This window comes from Talpa europaea (assembly GCF_964194135.1).
Source record: "Talpa europaea genome assembly, chromosome: 8".
In the NCBI taxonomy this organism is placed as follows: Eukaryota; Metazoa; Chordata; class Mammalia; order Eulipotyphla; family Talpidae; genus Talpa; species Talpa europaea.
In genome coordinates, this window is record NC_140075.1 from 21576495 (window position 1) to 21601684 (window position 25190).

The 25190-nt window shown below is 45.3% G+C and overlaps 1 protein-coding gene across 2 annotated transcripts in view; it reads right to left on the minus strand.

Moving 5' to 3' along the window:
- The window catches only part of ETFA (electron transfer flavoprotein subunit alpha), an 82535-nt gene extending 73606 nt beyond the window's left edge, over nucleotides 1-8929 (minus strand). For both annotated transcript variants that reach the window (XM_084239976.1, XM_084239975.1), the window contains exon 1: nucleotides 8764-8929. In XM_084239976.1, coding sequence (XP_084096102.1) covers nucleotides 8764-8802 — 39 coding nt within the window. In that variant the 5' untranslated portion in view covers nucleotides 8803-8929. The remainder of the gene's footprint in view (nucleotides 1-8763) is intronic.
- Between the last annotated feature and the right edge of the window lie 16261 nt (nucleotides 8930-25190).

Here is a 25190-nt window from a genome sequence, read left to right on the forward strand (position 1 = left end):
GTTTTACCTATATTTTTGCCTATATACTTTCTGGTTTCAGGTCTTACATCTAATTTTTTGATCCATTTTGAGTTGGTTTTTGTGCATGTACACCATAACTAGGCTGCTTCCATGTCCTCGTTATTGTAATGATGCTGCTATAAATACTGTGCAATACAAAACCATCAACACAAAAAACCTGTGTTGATGGTTTCATATTCTTTGGATAGCTGCCCAAAAGTGGGATAGTCAGATTATACATACAGTTTTCCATTTTTAGTTTGTTTAGGTAAATCCAGATTACATTCCATAATGGTTGCACTAGTTTACAATCCCACCAACAGCATAATAGGCTCTTTCTTCACCCCATTCGTTCCAGTATTTGTTGGAGGTTTTTTAAATATGTGCCATTTTCAGATGAGTGAGCTGGTATATCACTATGGTTTTAATCTGCATCTCCCTAACTGGAAGTGATGATGAACATTTTTTCATATGTCTATTGGTCTTCTGGATATCCTCTTTGGTATACTGCCTATTCCTATCTGCTGCATATTAACTGGGTTGTTGGCTATTTTTTTTTTTTTGGTAAAGATTTATTTATTTATTTATTTATTTATTTATTTATGCAAGAACCGGGGTACAGACCAGATGCACAGGAGGGGGAGAGGATTCACCAGAGACAGAGCAGGGAACAGAACAGGCAGACTGATGAAATACACTGCTGAGGGGAGCAGCGCGCGTGACAGGAGAGGTCTGCTGCGCCATGTGGGACCCTTGCCTGCCGGCCAGCATCAAACCAACACTGCAGAGGCTGCAGACAGCTTCAAAGCGCTGCACTCAACCACCTGCGCCACCAGGAGAGGCCCAGGGTTGTTTGCTATTTATTGTTGAAGTGCATTTTCTATATATCTTGGCTATTAATCCCTTATCAATTATATATTATGTAACTATTTCCTCCCACACAATAGGGTGTCATTTTAATGTGGTGTTTTCTTTGACTAAATAGTGTTTTTAATTTAAAAAAAAAAAAATTTTTTTTTTTTTTTGCATACAAGAACTGGGATGTAGGCCAGAGGTGCAGAGGTTAAGAGGAGTCACCAGAGACAGAGTGGGGAGCAGAACAGGCAGATTGACTAAAGCACACTGCTGAGGGCAGCAGCAGGCAAGACAGGAGAGGTCTGCTGTGCCATGTGGGTTGCTCCCTGGCTGGGGATCGAACTCGTGTCACAGTGGCTGGCTATGGCTTGATAGCGCTGTGACTTCAACCCCTGCACCACCAAGGAGTTCCTGAATAGAGCTTTTTAATATGAGGCAATCCCAATTATTTTTATTTCCCTTGACAAGGAGTTGCAACATCAAAAATATCTTTATCATTGATGTCATGGAACATATCCCCTATGTTTTCTTTTATATAAATCTTTAATCCATTTGGAGTTTGTGTATGCAATCAGCCTTCACATTATTCCCTCTTGAGCAGAACACCTCTTCCACTTTATATGGGGATTTCCAATGTTCCCAGCATCATTGTGGAAGAGCTGCTCTTTCACCACAGTATGGTCATATCTGCTGCATCATAATGAGGTCCTGGTATGTGCCTGGTTTTATTTCTGGGCTTTCAATCCTATTCCATTGATTCATGCCTCTATTTCTCTTCTCAATACCATATTGTTCTTAATGCTGCTGCTTGACAGTCAAGTTGGAGGTTGGGTAACATGATACCTCATCTCTCCATGGTAACATGGGGTCTCCATTGCTCTCCTGTTTCCTCAGGGTGGCTCTGCAATCCAAGGTCTTTTGTGATTCCATACAAATTTCAGTATTTTTTTGTTTAATTTCTTTGAAAAATACTGCTGATTTTTTGAATGGGTAATGTGTTAAATGCATCTATTACTTTAGACAAGACAGTCATTTTAATTATATTATCCTCCCCATAAGAGAACATGATATCCTTAAGAAATAACAAGTGTTACCAAGCATGTGGAGGAAAGGGAACACTTGTACACTGTTGAGAGGAATATACATTTGCACAATTTCTCTCTCTCTCTCCCTCTCCCTCCCTCCCTCTCTCTCTCTCTCTCTCTCACACACACACACACACACACACACACACACACACCCATTGCTTCCTGCCCCATAGGATATGGTAAACCAGGTTCCTTAGGTTGGCTTATCAAGCACTTACTTTATGGCCTGCTCTACCTTCCATATATTCCTCACTCCATTTATACCTTTTTTCAGACACTTGAATTTGCCCTGTTCTCTTTCACCTCAAGTCTTCACACACTTCTTCCATTGTGACCTAATTAGCTTCCAGTTAATCATCCTTAAATTTTGTTTAGATGCCAATCCTTCCAAGAAGCCTTGGTACAGAGCGGTGAAGAGTTCAGGCTCTGGATACACTCTGCCTGGGTGTGACTCCCGTGTGCATCACTACTTCTCTGTGCCTCAGGGCCCCTGACTATAAAACATAGATGACAATAACAGTAATAACCACCTCAGAGTTGTAAGGATTAAACTAGTAAATGTAAAGCTCTTAGACCAGTACCTGGAATAAAGGATTGATAGAGTCAGTTACAAATAAAGCCTCCTCTGGATCTTTTTCAGGCTAATTAACATGCTAGCAACAACACAGTACTGTGAATCGTCTTCATTATAGCACTTAACATGTTTGACTATAGTCACCTGATTGTCCTGTCTTCCCCACTTGTTTTAGGGGCCAAGTCTCATTCGCTTACTACTATAATCCTTGCCTCCACTTCAGTGTCCAGCAGAGCCCAATAAATGAACTGAACATTCTTTTTAAAAATCTCTTCATCAAAAGAATGAGAAGACAAGCCATAGGTTGGGAGAAAACACTTGCAAAGATGTATCTATAAAAGACTTGTCTAAAATATACAAAGAATTTCAACATCAACAATAAAAAACAAACTGATAAGAAACACACAAAATGGCCAAAGACGATAGACAGATGGTAAAAAAGCACGAGCAGAAGCTCAGTACCATATGTTAGGGAATTGTAAATTAAAACAATGAGACACCATTACACACCTATTAGATCGGGGGAAACCCAAAAACACTGACACCACCAAATGCTGATGAGAATGTGAAGCAACAGGAACTCTCGGGGAAATGTGAAATGGTACAGCCACTTTGGAAGACAGTGTGACAGTTTCTCACAAAACTAAAGATACTCTTGCTTATACTATCCCACAATTACGCCCAAATGAGCTGAAAATTTATGTCAACAGAGAAACCTTCACACGGGTGTCTATAGCAGTTTTATTCATAATGGGCAAAACTTGACAGCAACAAAAATGTCCTTAATTAGGAAAACATATAAAACTGTGGTGCTCCAGAAAATAGACTACTTAGTGCTTTAGGGGGAAAAAAAAAAAAAAAAAGCCATCAGGGCATGAAAAGGAATGTAGAAATCATAAGTGCATATTATGTGAAAGACATTCTGAAAGCGGTACATACTATATGGCTCCACCTACATTACATGCTGGAAAAGGCATAGGAGATGGTAAAAGGACTAGTACTTGACAGGGGTAGGGGTGGAGGGGAGAGGGATTAATAGGCAGAGCACAAGAGGATTTTAGAACAGTGAAACTATTCTCCAGGATACTATATGGTGGATACATGTCATTAAACATTCATCCAAACACACAGAATGTATAACACCCAGTGAAGCCTAATGTACACTAAGGACACTGAGGTGATCATGGGTCAATGCAGGTTCACTGACTGGAGCAGAGCACCACTGTGGGAGGGGATAGTGAAGGAGGCTATAGTGTAGGGGAACAGAGGAAATGTAGAAACACTTTACACTTTCCCCTCAATTTCGGTGTGAACTTAACAAAACAAATAATTTTTAAAAATCTTCTGTTGCTTTAAAAACATCCTTTCAAAACCTCTATGCTCGATACTGAGTTGCAGAAAGTAATATTAAGACTCTAGATCAAAAAAAAAAAAAAAGACTCTAGATCAGCCATTCTCTAAGGCTGCTCATGTGAACCATGGTAAATGATATGAATGACTTTTCTTAATCCCCCCAAGAATGAATATAGCTAGGACCATTCTAGACACAGAGTCTAGAATTCATTACATACAGTGGATGCTTTAAGATTATAAATAGTTGTTGCCGCCTTTCACTGCTATCTTCCTTTTGTGTGTGTATGGGTGCGCATGAAGTTTACTGGGGAACAACATCCATGGCAGGTCCAGAAAGCAGCACTGGGCAGCGGGAGAGGGTGAACTGCAATATCACAGTGTAGTCACTACAAAGATCCAGCTGATTCCACAGGAGTCCTGCATGTAGCCTAACCCTTCAGATTTGTCCAGAATTGAAGCAAAATAGACTGGCCTTTTCCAATTGTGTCATTACTCCAGGTCTATTGTCTCTTAATTTCCAGGGCCCTTCAGCAAGTTCAACCTTAAACAGAATCCACATGGATTTTTAGGTAGGTAGGTTGGCTGGCTGATTTGAATAATCAAACTAATATGACTGATGCTTTGTTTCTCTTGTTTCTACTTTAACCTAGAAAATAATAACATATTAAAAAGGCAAGATATGTACCTAATAGAACACATACAAGAAGAAAACTAAAACAATGATTAAACAGATGATTTTAAATAGACAAAACTCAAAAATAGAGACATTTTTATCTACAGATAATCTTTCACCCTTAGTATTACTACAGTAGCAATAGCTGTAAAGCACCTTAGTTTATAAAGTAATATCTTTTCAGAGCTTCTCCAGCCCCCAACAGATTCTCTCCCCCATTATATGCACCCCAAATATCCTAACCATCCCTTCTCTAATACTGATCACACTTAAAATAATGTGTTCAATGATTTCTCTTCCACAGTATATTTGCACCACAGGGACAGGGACTTTATCTTCTTCTCCACTGTGAATTCAATGTCTGGCATATAGTTGCCCTTAATGAATGTTTAGCAACTAAATGAAGTTCACCCAAAATGATCAAAAACTAAAAGTAACTTTCCAATTCATTGATATCTTACTTATCTAAGCACTGACATGAAGAACCAAGGAAGAATCATAAACTTGTCAGAATACCTAACTAACCCTTATCATGCTTTAGCTACATTATCTAAACTACTGACAAGATTGGGTCCAAATAAATGTGAACGTGAAGTCTTCTTTCAGTCACATACTCACACAGTTACCTGGCCTTTACAGACAGTACACTTCTCCAAGGCAAGGTTTACGTGGGTTATCATCCTCTCTCCACCCTTTCAGAGCCAAACTTCCTCAAAATTATGTCCACACATACCCACCCGGCTGCCTCCCTCCTTCTTGTCTACTCGTAACAACTGGTTTTCACTTCCACACAATCTGACTCTGATCTCTTCAAAGTCACCAACAACTTTGTTATAGAAAAGTCAAATGGACATATTTTGGTCCTCCTCTTATTCAGCCTGAACAGTTTTGACACCATTTCACTTTTCAATCCTTTAGCAACCAGAGAGGTTTACCGTTCAGGTGTTCCTGTAGTGACTATCTTTATATTCATGTAGTAAATTTTCACAAGGTTTTAGAACTTAATCCCCAGAAACTATTTATAACCTCACAAACCATAACCTAAGGTATCCCTGACCTTCCTTGGAAATTAGGGGGGGATGTAAATCTTTTTACCTCTTAGCTGAAATAGTAATAATAAAAAAAACCAGCAGATAGAAACTAGAAAATATTTTCCAGTTCTACTCAAAAAGTAAATAATATATAGTCACCGATCCCTATTTTAACATTCATTTTATAATAATAATAAATACATTACATTTCTGTACTTAAACTAAATAACTTACTTTAACCTTTTAAGTAATAAAATATGGTAGCTTTTAATCATAATTAGAAATGTCGTATGACATTGATTATAATATTAAAAACATAGCCAATTCACTTCACTTTAAAAACAGACAAGACCCTTAGTAGACACATTGGCAGGCAGCATAATTTTACAGAATTCACCTTATGTAATAAATCTTTTGAGAACCACATCAAAATTGGCTCTCTTCTTTCAAAAGAAATTTAAATTTGCATGCAAATTACAGAGTTCAATCTCATTCATCAATGCTAGACAATGGACTCTGAAAAATGTCGTGTTCCTTCATGCCAGTTTCATAGCTTCTGAATCATGATAGATATTCCTTCCTGTCTGGCAATGAATATAATAACAGGAACATTCAAATGACCTTGAGAAGGGCTGCTTTACTTTCCACATAAAGTATCCTCTTGGTATTTTATTAGTCAACAAACCAATTTCAAATGCAAATTAATAAAAGAAAACTAGTAATTCTGACTGCTTTGCTGCAAGAATGTTCATCGTAAATGCCTACCTATTTTCCACTCAGTGTGTTCTCTAGCTCCCTTAACACCACCTCCCTTCACAGATGACAGTGAGGCACCCTCCCAAATATGAAGGGCTTTTGTTCAATGACACAAAACATACAAGACTGGAAACAGAATTAGACACCAAATTCAAGTCACGTAAATTACAACAGTTTAATTTTTAAAATTGTGGCAAAATAACACAAATTTTAGTATCTTAACCAGTTTTGAGTATACAGTTTGGTAGTGTTATCTACACTTACAGTATTGCATTAATAGTTTAAGGTAATCTTTAAACTTTTAATATGTTAACCTTAACCTATTATTAAAAACATGGTTTCTTGGAGAGATACATATATATACAGATTTCTAAATTTGCTCATAGTTAGATACAGACCTTTCTTTTTTAATTTCAAGAGTGAGGCTTTCAGATAAGCTATTTTGGCTTTACATCATAAAAACAAGTAATGAAGAGCAAAACTGAAGGAACTGCCACTGAGAAATGAAAAAACAGGAGCACCAAAAAATTTAAGGGTAAAAAAGATCTTACAATAGTAAAGGATTATGTAACCTACTAAGTAGGAACCCATGAATCCATTAATAGATAACCAGGAGGAAAGGTTTACTATTATAGCAGAATACTAATAAATGTAGAAGGTATGATGCAATTAGAGAAATCACCATTTTACATCAGAATAATCATCATTCAGGCAAGAATCACCTGCAGAGGCTAAGACTGATGGGAAACAGGAAAGTTGCATAGTCTCAATGTTTCTCCCCACACCCTAGTCAAAAGTTACAAGAGGAAAATTTATTATTAAAAAAAAATAAATAGGCGCGCAGACCCCTCCTGCCGCCCGCTGCTCCCCTCAGCAGTGTACTTCAGTCCTTCTGCCTGCTCTGCTCCCCGCTCTGGCTCTGGTGAATTCTCTCACCCTCCCGCGCTTCTGACTGTACCCAGTGCTTGTATAAATAAATAAATAAATCTTAAAAAAAAATAAATAAATAAAAAATAAATAAATAAATAAATAAAGTTCACCATGAACTCCAAAGATAAAAAAAAAAAAAAAAAGTTACAAGAGGAGGAGTAATTGGACAGTGGAAAACCCCCCAGTAAACAATATTTTACCAAGTATTAAAGTTTACATTGCCAGTGAGGGGGTAAACCAATATTCAGAGCCTCCTTACACGATGCATTTGAGAAGACAATGTCATGTCTGTGATACTCTTGCCAAAAAATATGTGCCCTGAGTCTAATCATGAAACACCGAACAAACCTGAATCAGGAACAAAGGAGAAGTCCGTCAACAAAACAGAAGTCTTCTAAAATGCCAACGCCATCAAAGTCAGAAAAGCTGAGAAAGTTTTCCAGCAAAGACCAAAGACACATGAGAACTAATGTCAGACAAGACGCTGGATTTAGACCAGAATAAGAAAAAAGTGGTAAGAATTTTATTGCAGGACATGAGCACCGCGTGGACACCTGCGGCGTGGACAGCCGCGCGTCGCCGTCCACGGCCCGGTGCTGCCAACTCCCCTGCGGTCGCGACCTGAGGCGTTTAGGAATTAAGGGCAGGTCTGCACACATAGCCGAACGGGTCCAAAAATAAGTAATCAAAGATGAAGCAAATATGCCAAAAACTGTTAACAGATGGTAACACTCAAACAAAGGATTTTGATAATTCTTTGTACTATTCTCGCAACTTTTCTGTAAGTTTGAGATTTGAAAGTTTTGACGTCAACTGTGCACGCGTATTTAAAACGTTTAAAAACGTTTAAAACGTTTAAAAAGGTTTAAAAACGTTCCCGTCACTGTCTGTCTCAGGGACGCGCGAGGCTCTCCAAGGTCCTCAGTCAAGGTCACGGCCCCGGCGGGGCGGGAGGCCGCGGGCGCCCCGCCACCGTGCCCGCCCCGCAGCCCGCCCCGACACCCGCCGGGCCGCCCCGGTTCCGGCGCGCGAGCGCTCCCCGGGCGTCCAGGCCGGCCGCGGGGACCCGGGAGCCCGGCCTCGGGCCTGGGGTCTCCCCCCGGGGCGCGGCCGTCCCGGGAGCCCGGGCGCAACCTGCGGGGCGTCCCCGCGCCGCACCGGCTGTGCCCCCCCCAGGCGGGCGGGCGGGCGTCGGACCGCGGGGGCACCCCCGCCGCGCCCCGAGCCCCCCTGCGCTCCCCAGTCCTCGGGCGGCCGCGGGGCAGGGGCGCCGGGCGAGGCCGAGGCCCGCGGCCACTCAGCCCCCAACCCCGGCTCCGGACCCCCCGGCGGCCCCCGCGGCGCCGTCCCCAGCGGGCCGGGGAGTGGAGCGCGGCCGCCGCGCGGGGAGCGGTCGGGGGGTCGGGGAGAGGAGCGCGGCCGCGGGGTCCCCCTGGGCGCGCCCCGCCCCCGCCCCGAGAGGGCCCCGCCCGGACCCCGCCGGCAGCCCAGGCCCGGACTCACCGCCCGCCGCAGCGGGCCCCGCGCCGCCGCCCGGAACATGTCCCCGCGCCGCCCGCAGCCTTCTCCGCGCGCCGAACGCTCGCGAGACCCAGCGGGCGCGGGCGCCGGGGCGGGGGCGGAACGGGGGGCCTGGGCGGCGCTCAGCCAATGGGGAGGCTGAAAGAAGGGGGCGGGGCTGCGAAGTAGGGCGGCCCACTGGCGGCGCTCAGCCAATGGGGAGGCGGGAGGCGGGGGCGGGGCTGGGAAGTGGGGCAAAGGGCAGCCTCCTGGCCCCGCCGGGCCCGCGCTCTCCCGGGCCGGCCCGCGACCTTTCCCCCAGAGGCGCCCCGCCCGCCCCGCGCGCCGCCGACGCGCCCGCCCGTGCCAAGGGCAGAGAGCGCGCGGCCGCGGGCACGCGGGGCGGGGGCGGGGGTGCGGCCGGGCGCCGCGACGAGTGGGCGGGTCGCGCTGTGGAGGGGGCGCCGCCCGAGACGCGGGCGCCGGGGTCGGGCAGCGCTGGGCGGGCCGGGGGCTGAGGGGCAGGTTCCGCCCGCCCTGGATGGGCCGAGGAGCCGGCGGGCGGCAGAGCGGCCCCAAGTGGGGGCGGAGCCCCGAGACCCTGCGGCCCGCTCGTGCCCTCGCGGGTTCCGAGAGGCCCTCGCGCCCCGGGCCGCACGCGCCCCTGACCCCCACGCGCGCCCGGGATCCCCCGCGCCCCGGATTCCCCCGGACCCCGGACCCCAAGGCGCGCCCCGGACCCTCGCACACAGCCCCGGACCCTCGCACACAGCCCCGGACCCTCGCACACAGCCCCCGCTGCCGGCAGCCCGGGGCTCCCCGCGCACCCACAGGCGCCCGAGCGCTCCCGAGCGAGCGGCCCCCGCGTCCCGCGGGTGTCCCCAGGACCCCGCCCGCGGCCCGCCCAGCCCGGTCGCCCCGACGCCCTCCCCCGCCCCTCGCCCGGCGGGGCCGGCGTCCGCGCCCCAGCAGCCCGGGCCCTCGAAGGCCGCCCTGCACGGTCGCGGGGGCCCCCCAAGCCCCGGGCGCCCGCGTGCTCCGCCCCCCAGGCCGGCGCTCTGCACCCGGGCGCCTCGCGGGGGCGGCCTGCGGGTCGCTCCCCGGAGTGAGCGCGCGTCGCCCGTCCCCGGCGTTTCCCGCCTCGTCCTTTCCAGGGACCCGCGCGTGGCCGGGCGTCCAGCCCCCCCACCTCAGGCCCGCCAGACCCGCGTGTTGGTTGCCACGGGTGAGCAAACAAGTAGTGGGAGCCCCACGCGCGCCCCCAGCCAGGGCGAGGGCGCCCCTTCTTCCTGCTGCCCCCTCCGGCGAGCCCCGGAGGCCCGGGGGACGCGCGGCGGTGGGGAGCCTCTCCGTCCCGGCGGCGCCTTCACCTCGCCCGGTAAACGGCAGAAATGGAGTCAGGGTCCCCCGCGAAATACACCGTGTGTGGAACCCGAGGCGCCCTCCCGGCGCGGGGGGGCGCCGTCGCGGGGGCGGGCGGGGGGGACATGAAGTCTCGGGTCTTGGGCGGGAGGTGAGCCGGGCCCGCGCGGCGCTCGGGTGCGGTAGGACCCGCGTCTTCGGGCACGTGTTTCCTCCCCGAGTCCCCGCGTAGACCGAGGCCGCCTCCAGGCGCGCGGCTGTCCCTTCGACGGAACTAACAGGGCGGCGTCAGTCTGCAGTCAGCGCGGCCGTGTCACCCGGCCTCAGGCGGTCTGCCGGCCGCCCCAGCCCCTCGGGCCGTCACCAGGGCGCGAGGGCTGAGCACTGCTGTGGAGACGCGGCCGTCCGTCCGTCCCGGGCGAGCGCACACGGTCGCCGTCCACTTCTCTCAGTCACCTCACCAAACTCACCTCACCAGTCCGGGGCTGCGTAAAATGTGCCTGGAGCTGTGTTCGTTTGTTCTAGCAAAAATACCAAGACCCGCAGGGCAAGTGCTCCAGGGCCGCTCCTGGGGTGAGTTTGTGGCAGTCTGTGGTGGACTCTGGTTTGCAGGACAATGCGGTGAATTGAATAGCAAGGCCATGGGGATGCTTCAGATCCTTGAAGGCTGCCTTGTGTGCTGCCAAGGAGTCCCTCTAGCTTTTTGTTGGTCTTGTAACAGGGTGGTCCCCAGGAAAGGGGGAAGTTCCAGGTTCCCTGCCCCACCCAAGGGAGGGTGGAGCTGAGCAGGAAGAGGAGAAGCTAGAGAAGAGACTGAGGAAGGAAGCAGGATGGAGCCAGAAGGAGACCTGGAGGAGGCGCATGGAGCCTAGAGACACGTGAAGAAACTGCGCTTGTCTTTTGGTCGTGGACTGGGTGACACAGATGTAGGTGAGGCCCGTGGGGAGGTGACAATGGCAGCTTTTATCTTGATGTTGATTTTGCTCTTTTCCTTCTGGGCTTGTCCGGTTGTTTGTGACCCTTTTCTGTGGGTCCCCACTGGAAGATGCTTTAGACTTGTAGCAGGCTTTGGGGCCTTGTTCTGGGCAGATCCCATTTGGATGGACTTTTACCCACGAGGGGACGGGTAACTCTGGATGCTTCATTTAGAAACTAGACTCTTTGCCTTCCCTGTATTGTTTCCTAGTTTTATTAAAGTTCCTTCCCATTGAAGTCTCCTATGTTTTGTGTTGATGCGGCGGATGGCAGAACCCATGTAGAATAGGCAGGTTTGCGGGGTTTGGGCTGCCCCTCTCCCTGTTCTATAACAGTCTCAGTTACCCATCACTACGCCTCGTCTTTTATAATTTTTTTCTAGGCATCAGTAGAATTTAGCAGTTACCACCCAGTGTCATTGCCTTGTAATTACTATTTCTCCCGTGTTTCTCACATGCCTGTGTATGCCCTTCCACAAGCGTGCCGTCTCAGAGTCACTGTCCGCCACTTCATGCTAAAGACTATCTGCTCCAGCGACTGGCAGTGAGAGCCAGTGCTAGGTAACCCAGCAAAGAATAAGACCCGTGCAAAACCCTATTTTATCACCTGCTTTTTCAGATCATTCCTACACTCCTGCTTCTATTAGGAGGTTCTCAGGCAAGTTTAAAGTAGGTGATGACTATCAAGGGATGACAAGCAGAAAGAGGAAGCTGGGAGGATGTGCAGGCTTAACCACAATGCAGTGGAATGTCAGTTATTCTGTTAATGAATTAGATAGCAAAGCATTAAATTTATTATGTAATAACATTAAAGTCATGCTTAAAGAATGTTATATATTACAATACAGTATTTTATGTTATATCATGTTACATTATATTATATATGCTAAAAGAATGGAATACACATTTACTTGTATATTCTCAACACATAGGAGAACAACCAACAGAAGAAAAAAAAAGAGAATCTAAAGAGTAATGTACCATCCATTTGAAATATTTAAAATAAATCAGAATTTCTTCACAAATGTAAAGAATGAGCAAGCAAAGTAAGTTCCTAAATGGCTCATTTGTTAGCCAGACAAGGAAAGTAATTTTTGATGGTGAGTTAATTAAATTTGACTTGATTACAGAAGCTGATAAAATGTGTGATAAAACTATGAGATTTGGGTGAGAAAAGGACATGGGCATCCCATCAATAATCAATTAAACATCAAGGCAAATTTATTTCAAGTAATTTTCCTTGACTTCTGATGAGTTAGCAGATGTTATGATACTGCTTAATAAATATATTTTTAAAAGATTTATTTATACAAGCACTGGGTACAGTCAGAAGCACGGGAGGGTGAGAGAATTCACCAGAACCAGAGCGGGGAGCAGAGCAGGCAGACTGACTAAGAAATACACTGCTGAGGGGACCAGCGGGTGCGGCAGGAGAGGTCTGCGCACCATGTGGGACACTTGCTGGTGGCCGGGGATCGAACCGGCGCTGCAGAGGCTGCGGGCAGCTTCACAGCCCAGCGCTCAACCACTGCGCCACCAGGGGAGGCCCTGCTTAATAAATATTATTCATTCAAAGTGTTAATGCAAGTTTGGAATGACTTTAGAATTGGCCTCTAGGACAGTCTGAATAAATAGAATATTAAAAAAAAAAGCTGAGAAAACACTAATTCAGTACAAACTGAAGTGACATCTGCTAAGATGTACTACAACTGTTGGAGGTAAAAAGTATGTGTGAGCAGAAAAAGGCTAGTTAGGCAAATTTAAATCCTGTGAAAATGCAAAACCTTATGACTATTCATTGTATTATTCATCACAGATACTTCACTGAAAACATGTTGCAGCTGTCATGTATCAGTACACGCTGCTGATACATGCGACAACAGGAATAAATCTTGGAAAGAAGCCAGACACGTGTCTGCTAAGGGATTTGGATCCAGAATATATAAGCATCTCTTACAACTTATTAAAAAAAAAAAGGCAATCCAGTGGCTGTCCGTAGCCACTGCAGCACGAGTTTGATCCCCAGCCAGGGAGCTACCCACATGGTGCAGCAGACCTCTCCTGCCTAGCCCGCTGCTCCCCTCAGCAGTGTATTTCAGTCAGTCTGCCTGTTCTGCTGCCCACTCTGTCTCTGGTGATTCCTCTCACCCCCCACACCTCTGGCCTGTACCCCAGTTCTTGAATGCATAAATAAATAAATCTTTTTTTAAGTTTTTTAAAAAGGCAACCCGATTTTTAAAATGGGCAAAAGATACAAATGGGTTTTCTTTTATTTGTGGGGGGATCAAACCATTTTATTGAGAGACGGGGAGAACTGAAGGTCTGGGAGGATGAGAGTCTATGTATTCAGACTGGTCAGGATCTCCCTAACTATGCAGTTGCAGAAAGTTGAACAGATTTTTTTCCAAAGAAGATATACAAATATCTCCATGTGCCAATAAGCACACGAAAAAATACTTGTCATCACCAATCATCAGAGATATGCAAATCCAAACCACAATGAGATACTACTTCACTTGCAATGGGATAACTATAATCAAAAAGGCAAATAATATCAAGCATTGATGAAGATGTGGAAAAATTGGAGTCCTCATACATTGCTGGTGGGACCCTGGTAAAAGATGCAGCTTCATAAATGCTGCAGCTAGCTTGGTAAGTGATCTTGTAGTTCCTCAAAATGTTATACTTGGAGTTGCCATATGACCTAGCAATTCCACTCCTAGAAATACAAGAACTGAATATCTATGTCCACACAAAAACATTTACCCAAATGTTCAAAGCACCTTTATTCATAACAGTCCCCAAAGTGAAAACACCTTAAATGTCCATCAACTGATAAATAAATAAAATGTGATATATGCGCATGATAGTATTATTCAATAATAGTAGGGAGTGAAGTGCTGACAGGCTACAACATGATGAACCTTGAAGACATTACATTAAGTGAAAGCCAGTCACAAAAGACCACACATTTTATGATTCTATTTACATAAAAAGTCCAGGATAGGCAAATCCATGAGTCAGAAACTAGATTAGTGGTTGCCCAGGACAGAAGGGGGAATGGGTTCCCTTCTGGGAGCCTAAAACTCTGTGAATATACTAAAAACCACTGAATTGTACACTCTAGATGTGCAAATTGCATAGTATGTAGACACACTAACATAGACACACATTCACATTCAATGAGGGTGTGAAGTGCTGTATGTCCTCACATACAATTTATTAAGAAATCATTTGGGAAAGACAGTAATTTAATTTAATAATTTCCATGGTCTTCTAACACATCTCACACACCAGCCTTGACCCCTTAAGTGAGGACTGCTGCTCTGCACCCTCATATGCCATTCCTAACCCCCTTCGGTTCTCTCTACTAGCCTTCTATCTGGCTCAGATCCACTTTCCAGAGCTGCTCTGGAATTTCTGTACAGCACTGCTTAGGGGCAACAGTTTGGTTAGACAGGGAGGCCCACTTCACACAGAAGACCCTCTTCTTCATTACATGTATGAGAGGCTAATGGAGATCCAATCCCCAAATATGCATTGGGTAGTCTGCTCCTCTGCTTTCATATGGGCCTGTGGTCTCAGAACCTGCTTTGTATTGTCAAGACTCATCTGTGTTCTCAACAAGGAATTGTTTTGTGAAACATTTTGCCTTTCTAAGCACAGGAAAATAGAACTACCTTTTTAGCAATGTCTGCCAAGGGGATTCCTTTCTTTGTGCTAAAAATACCTTCAAATGACTTTAACTGCACCACATTCAGATTCTCCTTTCAAGTCATCTATTCCTCCCTCTGTGTTGTCATTCCTCTATTTGAAAATCATGACCGTGAAACCTCGAACATTTATGGGTTATGCAAACAGTTTCCGTTGGTATATTTTTAATAATCACTGCTCTTATTATTACCAGATGTTGAAATCCCAAATGATAGCAGAATGACAGACTTTAAGGGCAAGATTATTTTGACAAGAGAAATATGATGTTTTTGTTTTCTGAGAGATAGAAGGTGTCTGACCTGGATTTGTATCCTTTTTTTTTTTTTTTTCACTTTTAGCCTCATGAGATGTCTTAGACATTCCTATGTCTCCATTGGTGGAAGAGTGCTCGCAGCGCTGTGAATCTGTCCGCAGCCTCTGCAGTGCCAATTCGATCTCTGCCAGCCTCGGAGCAAGTTACATGGCAAACAGACCTCTCCTGTCTCGCCCGCTACTCCCCTCAGCAGTTTATTTCGTCAGTCTGCCTGTTCTGTTCCCCGCTCTGTCTCTAGTGAGTCCTCTCCACCCTCCCGTGCCTCTGGCCTGTACCTTGGTTCTTGTATAAATAAAATAAATCTTTAAAAAAAAAAAAAGAGTGCTCCTAATATCTCCCCAGTGAAAAATATGTGGGATTATATGTTACATTAGTTATTATTATGTAATGAATTAACCCTAAAATGTAGTATCCTGAAACAACATTTATTAACTTAACATAGTTTCTGAGGGTTAGGAATTGTGGAGTGACTCAGCTGGGTGGTTCTGGTCCAGCCTTTCTCCCAAGATTGCATTCAAAACTTTGGCCAGAACTGCTATCTCCAAAGACATAAATGGGATGGGAGGGCTCATTTCCAAGTTCACCTACATGGCTATTTCCAGCAGGCTTCAGCTACTGCCACAAGCACCCATCCATATGGCTTCTCCTAAAGCATCACTGAGAGAGATACAGAGAGATAAACTGTAGTCTTTTATAACTTAGACTGAGTAGTGACATAACACCATGACAGCCATATTTCACCGTCATCCGTAACAGCCCTAATGTCACTTGATAAAGGACTACACAAGGGTGAAAATAATTGGTGACAGGGCTGGTTGGAGGCCATCCTGGAGGCTGCCTACCCTCTATGTATAAAGCACCAACAGGGACACCTAGATACCATTCATTCAGCAACCATTCGTTGAATACATTATTATGCAGGTCTTTGCTCTCATGGGCTTCCATTCTAGAAACCCAATATGTAGTCAAAAAGAAACAGAAGAAGAAAAATTAATAAGAGGAGATCTTAATAATCAGAAGGACAACCACAATCCAAGGAATTTCTACTTAGGAAGGTGAGGGAACCCTCCCCAAAGTGACAATTACAAGTTGGAAGGCTCTGTAATTTTTACTTTAGAGGCTGAGAATTTACATTAAGGATCCTAGCTGAAGTGAAGACAGTCATTATAATCATCTGTGAAGAGAAAAGAAAAAAGGTGTACTAAGCAAGTTGATGCAAAGGTGGTTATTTTCCAAAACTACCCTTTCAGACATTTGCTGCATCTTTAGGCACCCTAGTAAATAAAGTTCCAATTGCTGAGCTTTTTTTCCTTGAGAGAAAGCAACGAGGGTGAGATCTCTATTTGGCAATGACTAATACACTGTCAATTTTGTTGATGTGTAACACTGTGGATGTACAGACATGTATGTACTATTTAATATGGTGACCTTGAATTTAAAATTTTCTAGAATGCAGAAATAAATGCAGAATGAATCACCATGTTTTTGGGTTCCATAGCCAGGTCAGAATCCAGGCTCTATTGCTTAGCAGCTCTGTGAAAAAGAGGGGGAAAATAACAGCACCCACCAAATAAGTTTTTTTGTGAAGATTAAATAGCTCCTCTGTATGAATATTTAGCACAGTGGTTGTAGTTAGTGAAAGAATTTTGCAGATGTAATTAAAGTCCCTAATCAGTTGATTCTGAGTTCCTTAAAGGGGTCTTACCCAACTAGGTGAGCCCTGGAAAAAGGTCCTCTGAAGTTACAGGCTCAAAGCAACAGAAACTCTCTCTATTGTTGGTTTGGAAGAAGCAATTGTCATAGAATAAAGCCACAAGTAAGTGAAGTCTACCACCTAGCTGGGAGGTTGGGAACTTATCCTTCCCTAGTCAAGGCTCTGTGTAGCCAGTAAGACCCTGAGCAGAGACCCCCAACTGAATCATGCTCATAATTTGAGCCACAGGAACTAAGAATACATCATAAATGAGGGCTTTCTTAAGTTGTGAGCACGCAAACTCACAACCTAAGTTCTTATTTCTTTCCAGGCCATTTTTCTGTTTGCATTTATCACTTATTTGAAATCTTAATACTTAGACCTTTCTTTTTTTTTTTTTTTTTTTTTTTTGGTAAATGTATTAAAACAGAGCAAACCCAGGAGAATGGGGTTGACCAGATTGGTGGGTCCTCACCTATGTGAAATCAGGAACCAACCCAAAAGCAAACATGGAGAAAAATAACAATAACAGAATTTATTTCTGTAGGATGAGAGAAAGGAGAGGGGGAGGGAGAGAGGCTTCTACAGACGGGCATGTAGCCAGATGCCATCTGTGCTCCTCCGATAGCATCCACGAGCAGAAACCAAGGTCCAAGCTGAAATACATGTGGAAACCTGGTGGCTTCTCCACACACACCCCTCCTCACTGCCAAAGTCCCAACAGTTTGTCAAATGTCTTAACTCCATCCCTTCTTCCCTTCATCCAACCATTGAGGTGGTGGAGTCCAGAAATCTCCACCTTCTACCATCAAGTGGGCTGTGAACACGAACCACTGGCTTGGATGTTGCCTCACCATTTCTATAGTGATAAAGATGAACACAGGGGTGTGGTTGCAGAAGACAGTTCTCTGCTGGGTTTGCAGTATGTTAGTAGGAAAGAGTAACTAGTCACAAGATATTGTCCATTATAGCCAGTATAGGAAAGCCCTCCATTTCTAGAAAATATTCAAGAAAAATATTTAAAATAGTTAAGAGGCTATTTAAAATCATTTTCTCTCCGTCTTCATCCCAGCTCTATCAAATAGTACAGGAAAATGTATCTGTAAATTAAATCTAATTGCAATCTATTTTTGCATTAGAGGGCTGAATAACCAAGTAGAATTTCTGTTCACTTTGTTGGAAATTTCCACAAGGAATCTTAGATTGAAACAAAAAAACAATAACATTTCAAACTAAAATGTATTAAGTTCATTCAGTCCTATGTAGAAAACTCTCGATCTTGACTTGCATGAATTGGCATTGAGGGCCTCCCTGGTGGCGCAGCAGGTTGGCACCACACTGTGAAGCTGTCTGCAGTCTTTACAGTGCGGGTTCAATCCCGGCCCGCCAGGGAGAAACCCACATGGCGTGGCAGACCTCTCCTGCCTTGCCCACTGCTCCCCTGAGCAGTGTCTTCTGATACATCTGCCTGTTCTGCTCCCCACTCTGTCTCTGGTGAATCCTCTCACCCTCCTGCACCTCTGGCCTGTACCCCAGCTCTTGTAAAAATAAATAAATAAATAACATTATTGATATCTTTTTTTCTGTTAATTTTATCAGAAAAAAATTCTGCAAATATTAAAATTCCAAAAGTAAAGATCTGATAGTAATATAGTTATTATATATTTGTTCTACATTACAACACAACATTTCAGAATAACAACAACCAGCAATGACAAGCAAATTATATTAGATATTTAAGAAGTTTCACATAATCATTTTTAGAACACCAATAATATCTATGTATATTCTAAGGTGTAACATTTCTCTCAAATATCAATGCTTCCCATAAACTGCCAATCCACCAGATAAATACCAAATAGATCGAATTTGTCTAATGCCTTTCCCATGAGGAAAGGGACAAGTAATAATGGAGTGTCTTGGCAGCTACACTAGGTCCCATAAAATTTCATTTGGTCAATCAAGCAAAAGACTACCAATTTTTCCTAATTTAGATTTCTGGGACGTTTTGTCATGAATATCAGGAGGAAAAAATTCCCCAATAGTGACAGACTGGTATATCAGAGCTCTGACTAAATCCAACAGTACAATGCAAAACAAATCAATACCTCGCTGTCTTATATTGACTCATTCCAAAAGTAACCATTATTCCTCCACTAAACTTTAATTTATTATTTCAATTCCACTATTGGAATTCTAAGCCTTCAAAAATCTTTAATTTCCTAACTCTGATTTTACCCAATGTTTAAAGACTGAAGCAGTTCACCACAGCCTGCCTCTTTCATGCAGCATGTACTCAAAATAAAGCACATATGTATAAAGAAAAAAAAATATTGTACATGTTTCAACCCAAACCATTAAATTTCCCATTATAGCTGTGATTTCAAATTTTCTTTTTTTTTTAATTTAAACTTTTGTGTTTGTGTGTAAGAGAACTGGGGTGTAGGCCAGAGGTGTGGTTGGATAGGAGTATCCACCAGAGACAGAGTGCCAGGGTGTGGGGGGTGTGGGGGGTGTGGGGGGTAGGAGTGGTGGTGGTGGGGGGGGGGTGCAGTGAGAGGACTCAGCAGAGAAAGAGTTGGGAGCAGAGCAGGCAAATTTACTGAAATACACTGCTGAGGGGAGCAGTGGATGAGACAGGAGGTTCCTCAAATTACTAAAAATGGAGCTACCATATGACCCAGCAATTCCACTCCTAAGGATGTACCCAAAGGACACAAAAACATTAATTCAAAAGGAAACTTGCACGCCTATGTTTACAGCAGCACTATTTACAATAGGTAAGACAGGGAAACAACCCAAATGCTCAAAAATAGATGACTGGATCAAGAAGATGTGGTACATGTACACAGTGGCATATTACTCAGCAATCAACAAAGATAAACTCATGCCATTAGCAGCAACATGGATGGAGCTAGAAGGGATTATGCTCAGTGTAATAAGTCAAAAGAAAAAAAAATATTGGATGATTTCACTTGCTAGAGGAATATACGGAATCCAAAATGTGGGGAGGGGTGAGAAAGAGAGAGAGAGAGAGAGAGAGAGAGAGAACTTGCAGGTAAACTATAGATCTGAGGCATACAGCAGGGGAGGGAAGAGCACAAGGGACTATGGTGGCAATTCACATTTGATGTGATGGGAAACTTAGGGGACTACACATGAGCAGAGAAATCAGATATTTAAATTTTCTCATCTTTTTCTTAAATATCTTGGTTGGGTTTTTAACAGGTTCATAAAAACAATGTGTTTTGGTCTCTGGGCCACTGCCTTCTATGATTTTCTTCACTCTGGAGTGGTGCACTCAGGCTTTTATGCCTACAAGTTTCAAAGAAGGGTGAGTGGTTAACAAAGCATAAGGACAAGACCATACCAGGAAATTCTTCTTGCAGCAAAATGTGGAGTCTGCAAGTTGGATATGTCCCCTGTTGCATCAGTCAAGGTCTCATGTGCTGAGAGTGGAATTTATGAGCACAAGGCAAAACTGACAGGTTCTCTGGAGAGAGAATTTCATGACAGATCACACAAGTTCCTCTTCCTTCATGTCCTCTTTGTAGCTGGCCAGGTGAGAGGAAAGCTTCTTCCTTTTTATTTGTGCTGTTAAGTGGGCCTCTGCCTTTTCTAAATCTAATTCATGAAGAGAAGCCAAAATTTTTCTGGCAGACTCTTGGTTGAAGTAGAAGGCTCACCTCCTCTCAGAACAAAAACAAAGTTGCAAAAATCGCTTCTCCAACAAACCCCCAAGAAGATCCCCCCCCCCAAGGCAAAAACCTTAAGTTAGAAGCTGAAAGCAAACCGCAGGTTTTTGTCCATAGAACCTCCCATAAGACCAAAACCAGCTGCCATACACCAGACTTTGTCAGACCACCAAAAGCAAAACTGAAAGAAGGAGGAGAATGAACCCATGCCTGAGTCAAAACACTATGAGAGAGAGAGAGAGACAGAGACAGAGAGAGAGAGAGAGACAGAGAGAGAGAGAGAGAGAGGAAGGAGAGGAAGACAGAGAGACAGAACTATAAGGTCAAACTTCTCTAAATTAGGAATGGAACAATCCTGCCACGTGTCCAGCAAAATTGTGATGCACCTATGGTCACCAACACAAGGACGAGTCCCTTGGGCTAGAGCCAACCATGGGCCTCTGCCCCACTTTGGGTGCCCAGTTTAAACTTAGCAAGCTTGGGGAACTAGGTTGACCCAGCTGGTGGGTCCTCAACCTTTAAGGTTAGGGATGCAGGACAACACCCAAAAGTAGACATATGGAGAAAAACAAAAAGGTTTATTTACACAGGGAGCAAGAGCAGGGAGTGGGGAAGGGAGGAGAATACGTAATGGCTGACACATTGCCCGATGCTATCTGTCCTATCCCAGGTAGCATCCACTGAGCAGAAACTGAGGTCTAAACCAAAGTTGCACAGGGCTAGCTGGTGGCTTCTCCACACACATACCTCTTTACCAGTGGTTTAACTGCCAAGGCCCCAGCCCTGCTCCTATCTCTCCCACCGGAGAGTGGAGTCTGGAAAGCCCCACCGTCTACCAGTAAGTTGACTACAAGCAATCCCCACCCACTGGCTCTAAGGTAGCTCCTCACTGATCCTCTTATAGAATCAACCCCTTTGTCTTAAATAAAAAAGTCATTGCATTTTTTTTTTAATTTACGAAAAATAGCACACATTTGGGTCTCCCCTGGTGACTCAGCGGTTAAGCGCTGGGCTGTGAAGCTGCCCGCAGCCTCTGTAGCACCAGTTCGATCCCCAGCCGCCGGCGAGGGTCCCACATGGTGCGCAGACCTCTCCTGCCGCCCGCTGCAGTGTACTTCGTCAATCTGCCTGTTCTGCTCCCCGCTCTGGCTCCGGTGAGTTCTCTCACCTCCTGTGCTTCTGACTGTACCCAGCGTTTGTAAAAATAAATAAATAAATAAATCTTTAAAAAAAAATAGCACACATTTATTTAGAGCCATAAGCAGTTGACTGACTCAGTGTGACTCAAGTCAAAAACAAACCATTCCAGCTATCTCCATTCTGGGTCCTATTATTGATGCCCAATGGTAAGAAGGCTGCCTGGGGCCTGCTCACAAGCCTGGTAATAGGTTTTCCACTGAGAGCAATCAGGGAGCAAATGCAGTTTCTTCACATGTCTCTCTGCCGCCAAGTCTTCTCTTTGCCTTCCTCTGCCTCCTTTCAGCCTTTCCCCAGTCTTTTCTAGTTTCTCTCAGCTCCTTGGGTGGAGCACGGGATCTGGAATGTCCCCTTTCTCTGGATATCACACTGTTACAGAATCTAACCCTGAGAATATCCTCAGGGTTATAGGAAAAGTCACATATTTTTTGCCTAGTTTCTTTGTGATTTTTGTTGTTACACATGAAACTTTAATCCATCTGAGGAGCTTGGGTGAATGGCGGGGGGTGGAGCAATTCAACTTCATTTTCAAATCTACACCTAATATCTAGTGAGTCATTGTACGCTTTCCCATTGAATGTCGATCAGATCTCAAGTCTAACTTTGACCTTTCCCATCTGTTACATTAAATCTGATAGGTTCTATTTTAGTATAAAACAGTTTTCATTGTTAGAACTTTATCATGCATTCAAACGTCTAGTAGGCAAAACTGATGCCGCCTCAGCTGCGGGAGCCCCAGCAGCAGTGTCCTCTCCCTGCTGCGCCACCCCAGGGCAGTCGTGGCAGTTGCTCCTCAGAGCCCTTTTATGCGACTGTGTACTTCCTGGATTGTGGAATGGACCTATCAGCGGCAACCTATGAGCTGATTGGTCCAGTCAGCCACAGGATTGAAAAGTGGCCCAATCAGACTTGGGGGGGGGTGGCCTGAAAGAGGATATAAGTCAGGGCCAGAGGGAGCTGAAGGGGAAGATGGTTTCAGACCCAGAAGAGGAGAGATAACTCCAGCCCCTAAATGGGACAGACGGTTCCAGCCTCCAGAGGAAGAAGATAGAAGGGGAGACTCTGTTCCTGGCCTCTGAAGAAGGTAGAAGAAAAGAGCATCCGGCAGCCAACCCTGTGGAGGGAGGAAGAGCTGAAGCCCTCTGGCAGAGACCGGGTCTCCGGCCCTCTCTCTAACGTTGCCTAAAGGGAGCAGCGGAGGCCCTGGGCCTGCTGCCTCAAAGAGCAGTTTGTTGCTGGCATAACCCAACAACTCACAAAAAGCTGTTAACACTTGGTGTCTCTGACACTGCCTCTGGGGCACCATTAGTGACCAGTGCTGTCCAGTCCTCCTGGTGACCAGTGGTGACCATCACTGACAGCATCTGGGGGAGATAGACAACCATTTGTGACAACCATTTGTGACTACAGTGAGCTCTTTTTTTCCCCTTGTTTGTAAAATAAACCCCATGGTTGTTCCTGGGGGGAGAAGTCTCTTGCAATTGTGGGTGAGAACTCACAGACAGCGACCTCTCCTCTTACCAGGCACTGCCCTTGTTAGGCTATAGCACACAGGCCCCTTTTGTATGGGTGTTGTATTGCTATCTCCCTTGGTTTTGGTTTTTGGCCTTTTGGCCTTTTGGGTTTGTTTGGCACCCCTCTTGTCTCAGAGTCCAGGCAGGGGGATAGGCCATTCCATCCGACTGTCTGCCCCTGTTCACTAGTCAAAATCACACTTCAGTGCTCTTCTCTGATAAACTTTCCTCACCATTATACGTGGGATCCCTGGCCCTCCTTGTCCTCGGGGACATTGTCTTGGTGCCCAGGATTCCTGCTGGTCAGCTAGGCACAGGGTCAGGCAGGGTTGTTCCCTCAAAGTGCAAAAGTCCTGGCATGAGGAACACACTGGGAAACCGGCATCTGCCAAAACAGCAGGAAGATAGTGTACTATGCTTTGGCTAGCGGAATGGAGTCCCCCCGGCAACAGCTGGTCACCACACCCTAGCTCACATCCCCAGAGACCCCCTGCACATGTGCACCCCGCATGTACTTGCCTCACCTTTGTGCTCAGTGCTAATAAATATGACACTGCCTCTGGGTCAGGGCTGCAGGTTACGTCCCTGTGTAGCCCCTCGAGGCTTCCCTCTGCTCCACGTGGACTTTGAGTAACCGCTTTCATCCCACACTCTCCCAGCTCTGCCACCCCGTGAGACAACAATTATACATTTGTTCTTGCCTTTTATTTTAAGAATTATTTTTGTCATATTCGATGGGCAATTTAGTTGTATTTGTGCTATACCAGATTACAGGGATAGATTGATACACTAATAGATTAACTGGGAGACTGGCATGTCAATCCTACACCAGAACATGCTTTGGCATTCAAACACATGAGTATTTGTTTTCTTTTATGTGGCTCTAATCAAGAGAGTTTTCTTTTTTAAAAAATTATTTATTTATGCATGAACTGGAGTACAGGTCAGAGGTGCGGGGGCAGGGGTGTGAGAGGATTCACCAGAGATAAAGTGGGGAGCAGAACAGTCAGAACAGGCAGACTGACTGAAATATACTGCTGAGGGGAGCAGCGGGGAGACAGGAAAGGTCTGCTGTGCCATGTGGGTAGCTCCCTGGCTGGGGATCAAACTCATGCTGCAGTAGCTGAAGATAGCTTCATAGTGCTGTGCTTAACCCCTTGAGCCACCAGGGAGGCCCCTCAAGAGAATTTTCTTGATTAGACCTTTCACTTACACATTTCTTACACATGTCTTGTTGAATTGATGACAGGGTTTTAAATACTACCAATAATAAATTTTTATAATTATTGTTAGGTTAGATACTTATTAATTTGTTTACTTACACAATCATAAGTTAGCAAGAGTTCAGCAAACATCAATGTAAGTGTTTTGTGAGGATCAGCTGGCTCTGTGGAATTTACAGAGCGTTGTGTATTTTATTATTATTTGCAAGTGCTCTACTACACTTCCTTTATATCAGTAAAATGTATGATACCCACATATACAAAGTGAGGAGGGTGCACGAACCTGGTGGATTAGCCCAAGCCAAGAAGGGGATCGCAAGCTCATTGCCAGGATTGACTCTGGAGTGGGCAGAGAGGAGCCAACTAGGGCACCAATGGAACAAAACAGAGACTCCCTAGAGGGTGCTGGAAAGAAGCTTCCTTGCTCTTTCTTTCCCCCAGAAAGCTGGTTGTTGCCACTGGTCAGGATGAAGAGGCTGTGGGAGGGTATGGTCCCAAGTACTTTGGCAGCCATTGTTGACCACAGGACGATGCTGAGTCTGGAGACTAGTGCAGAGAAACAGAAAGCGCCCGCTGACAATGTCTTGAACCGCCGAGCTCTCCCCTCTAGTTCCGCCCTCTAGTTCTGTACTATGTGAGTCAGCTCCTTTCCTGTCTATACCACTTTTAGCTGGGCTTTCTAATAGCCCAAAGCACCCTGCTGATACACACGACTGAATGAGACAGAACGAAGCAGCAGCCAGCT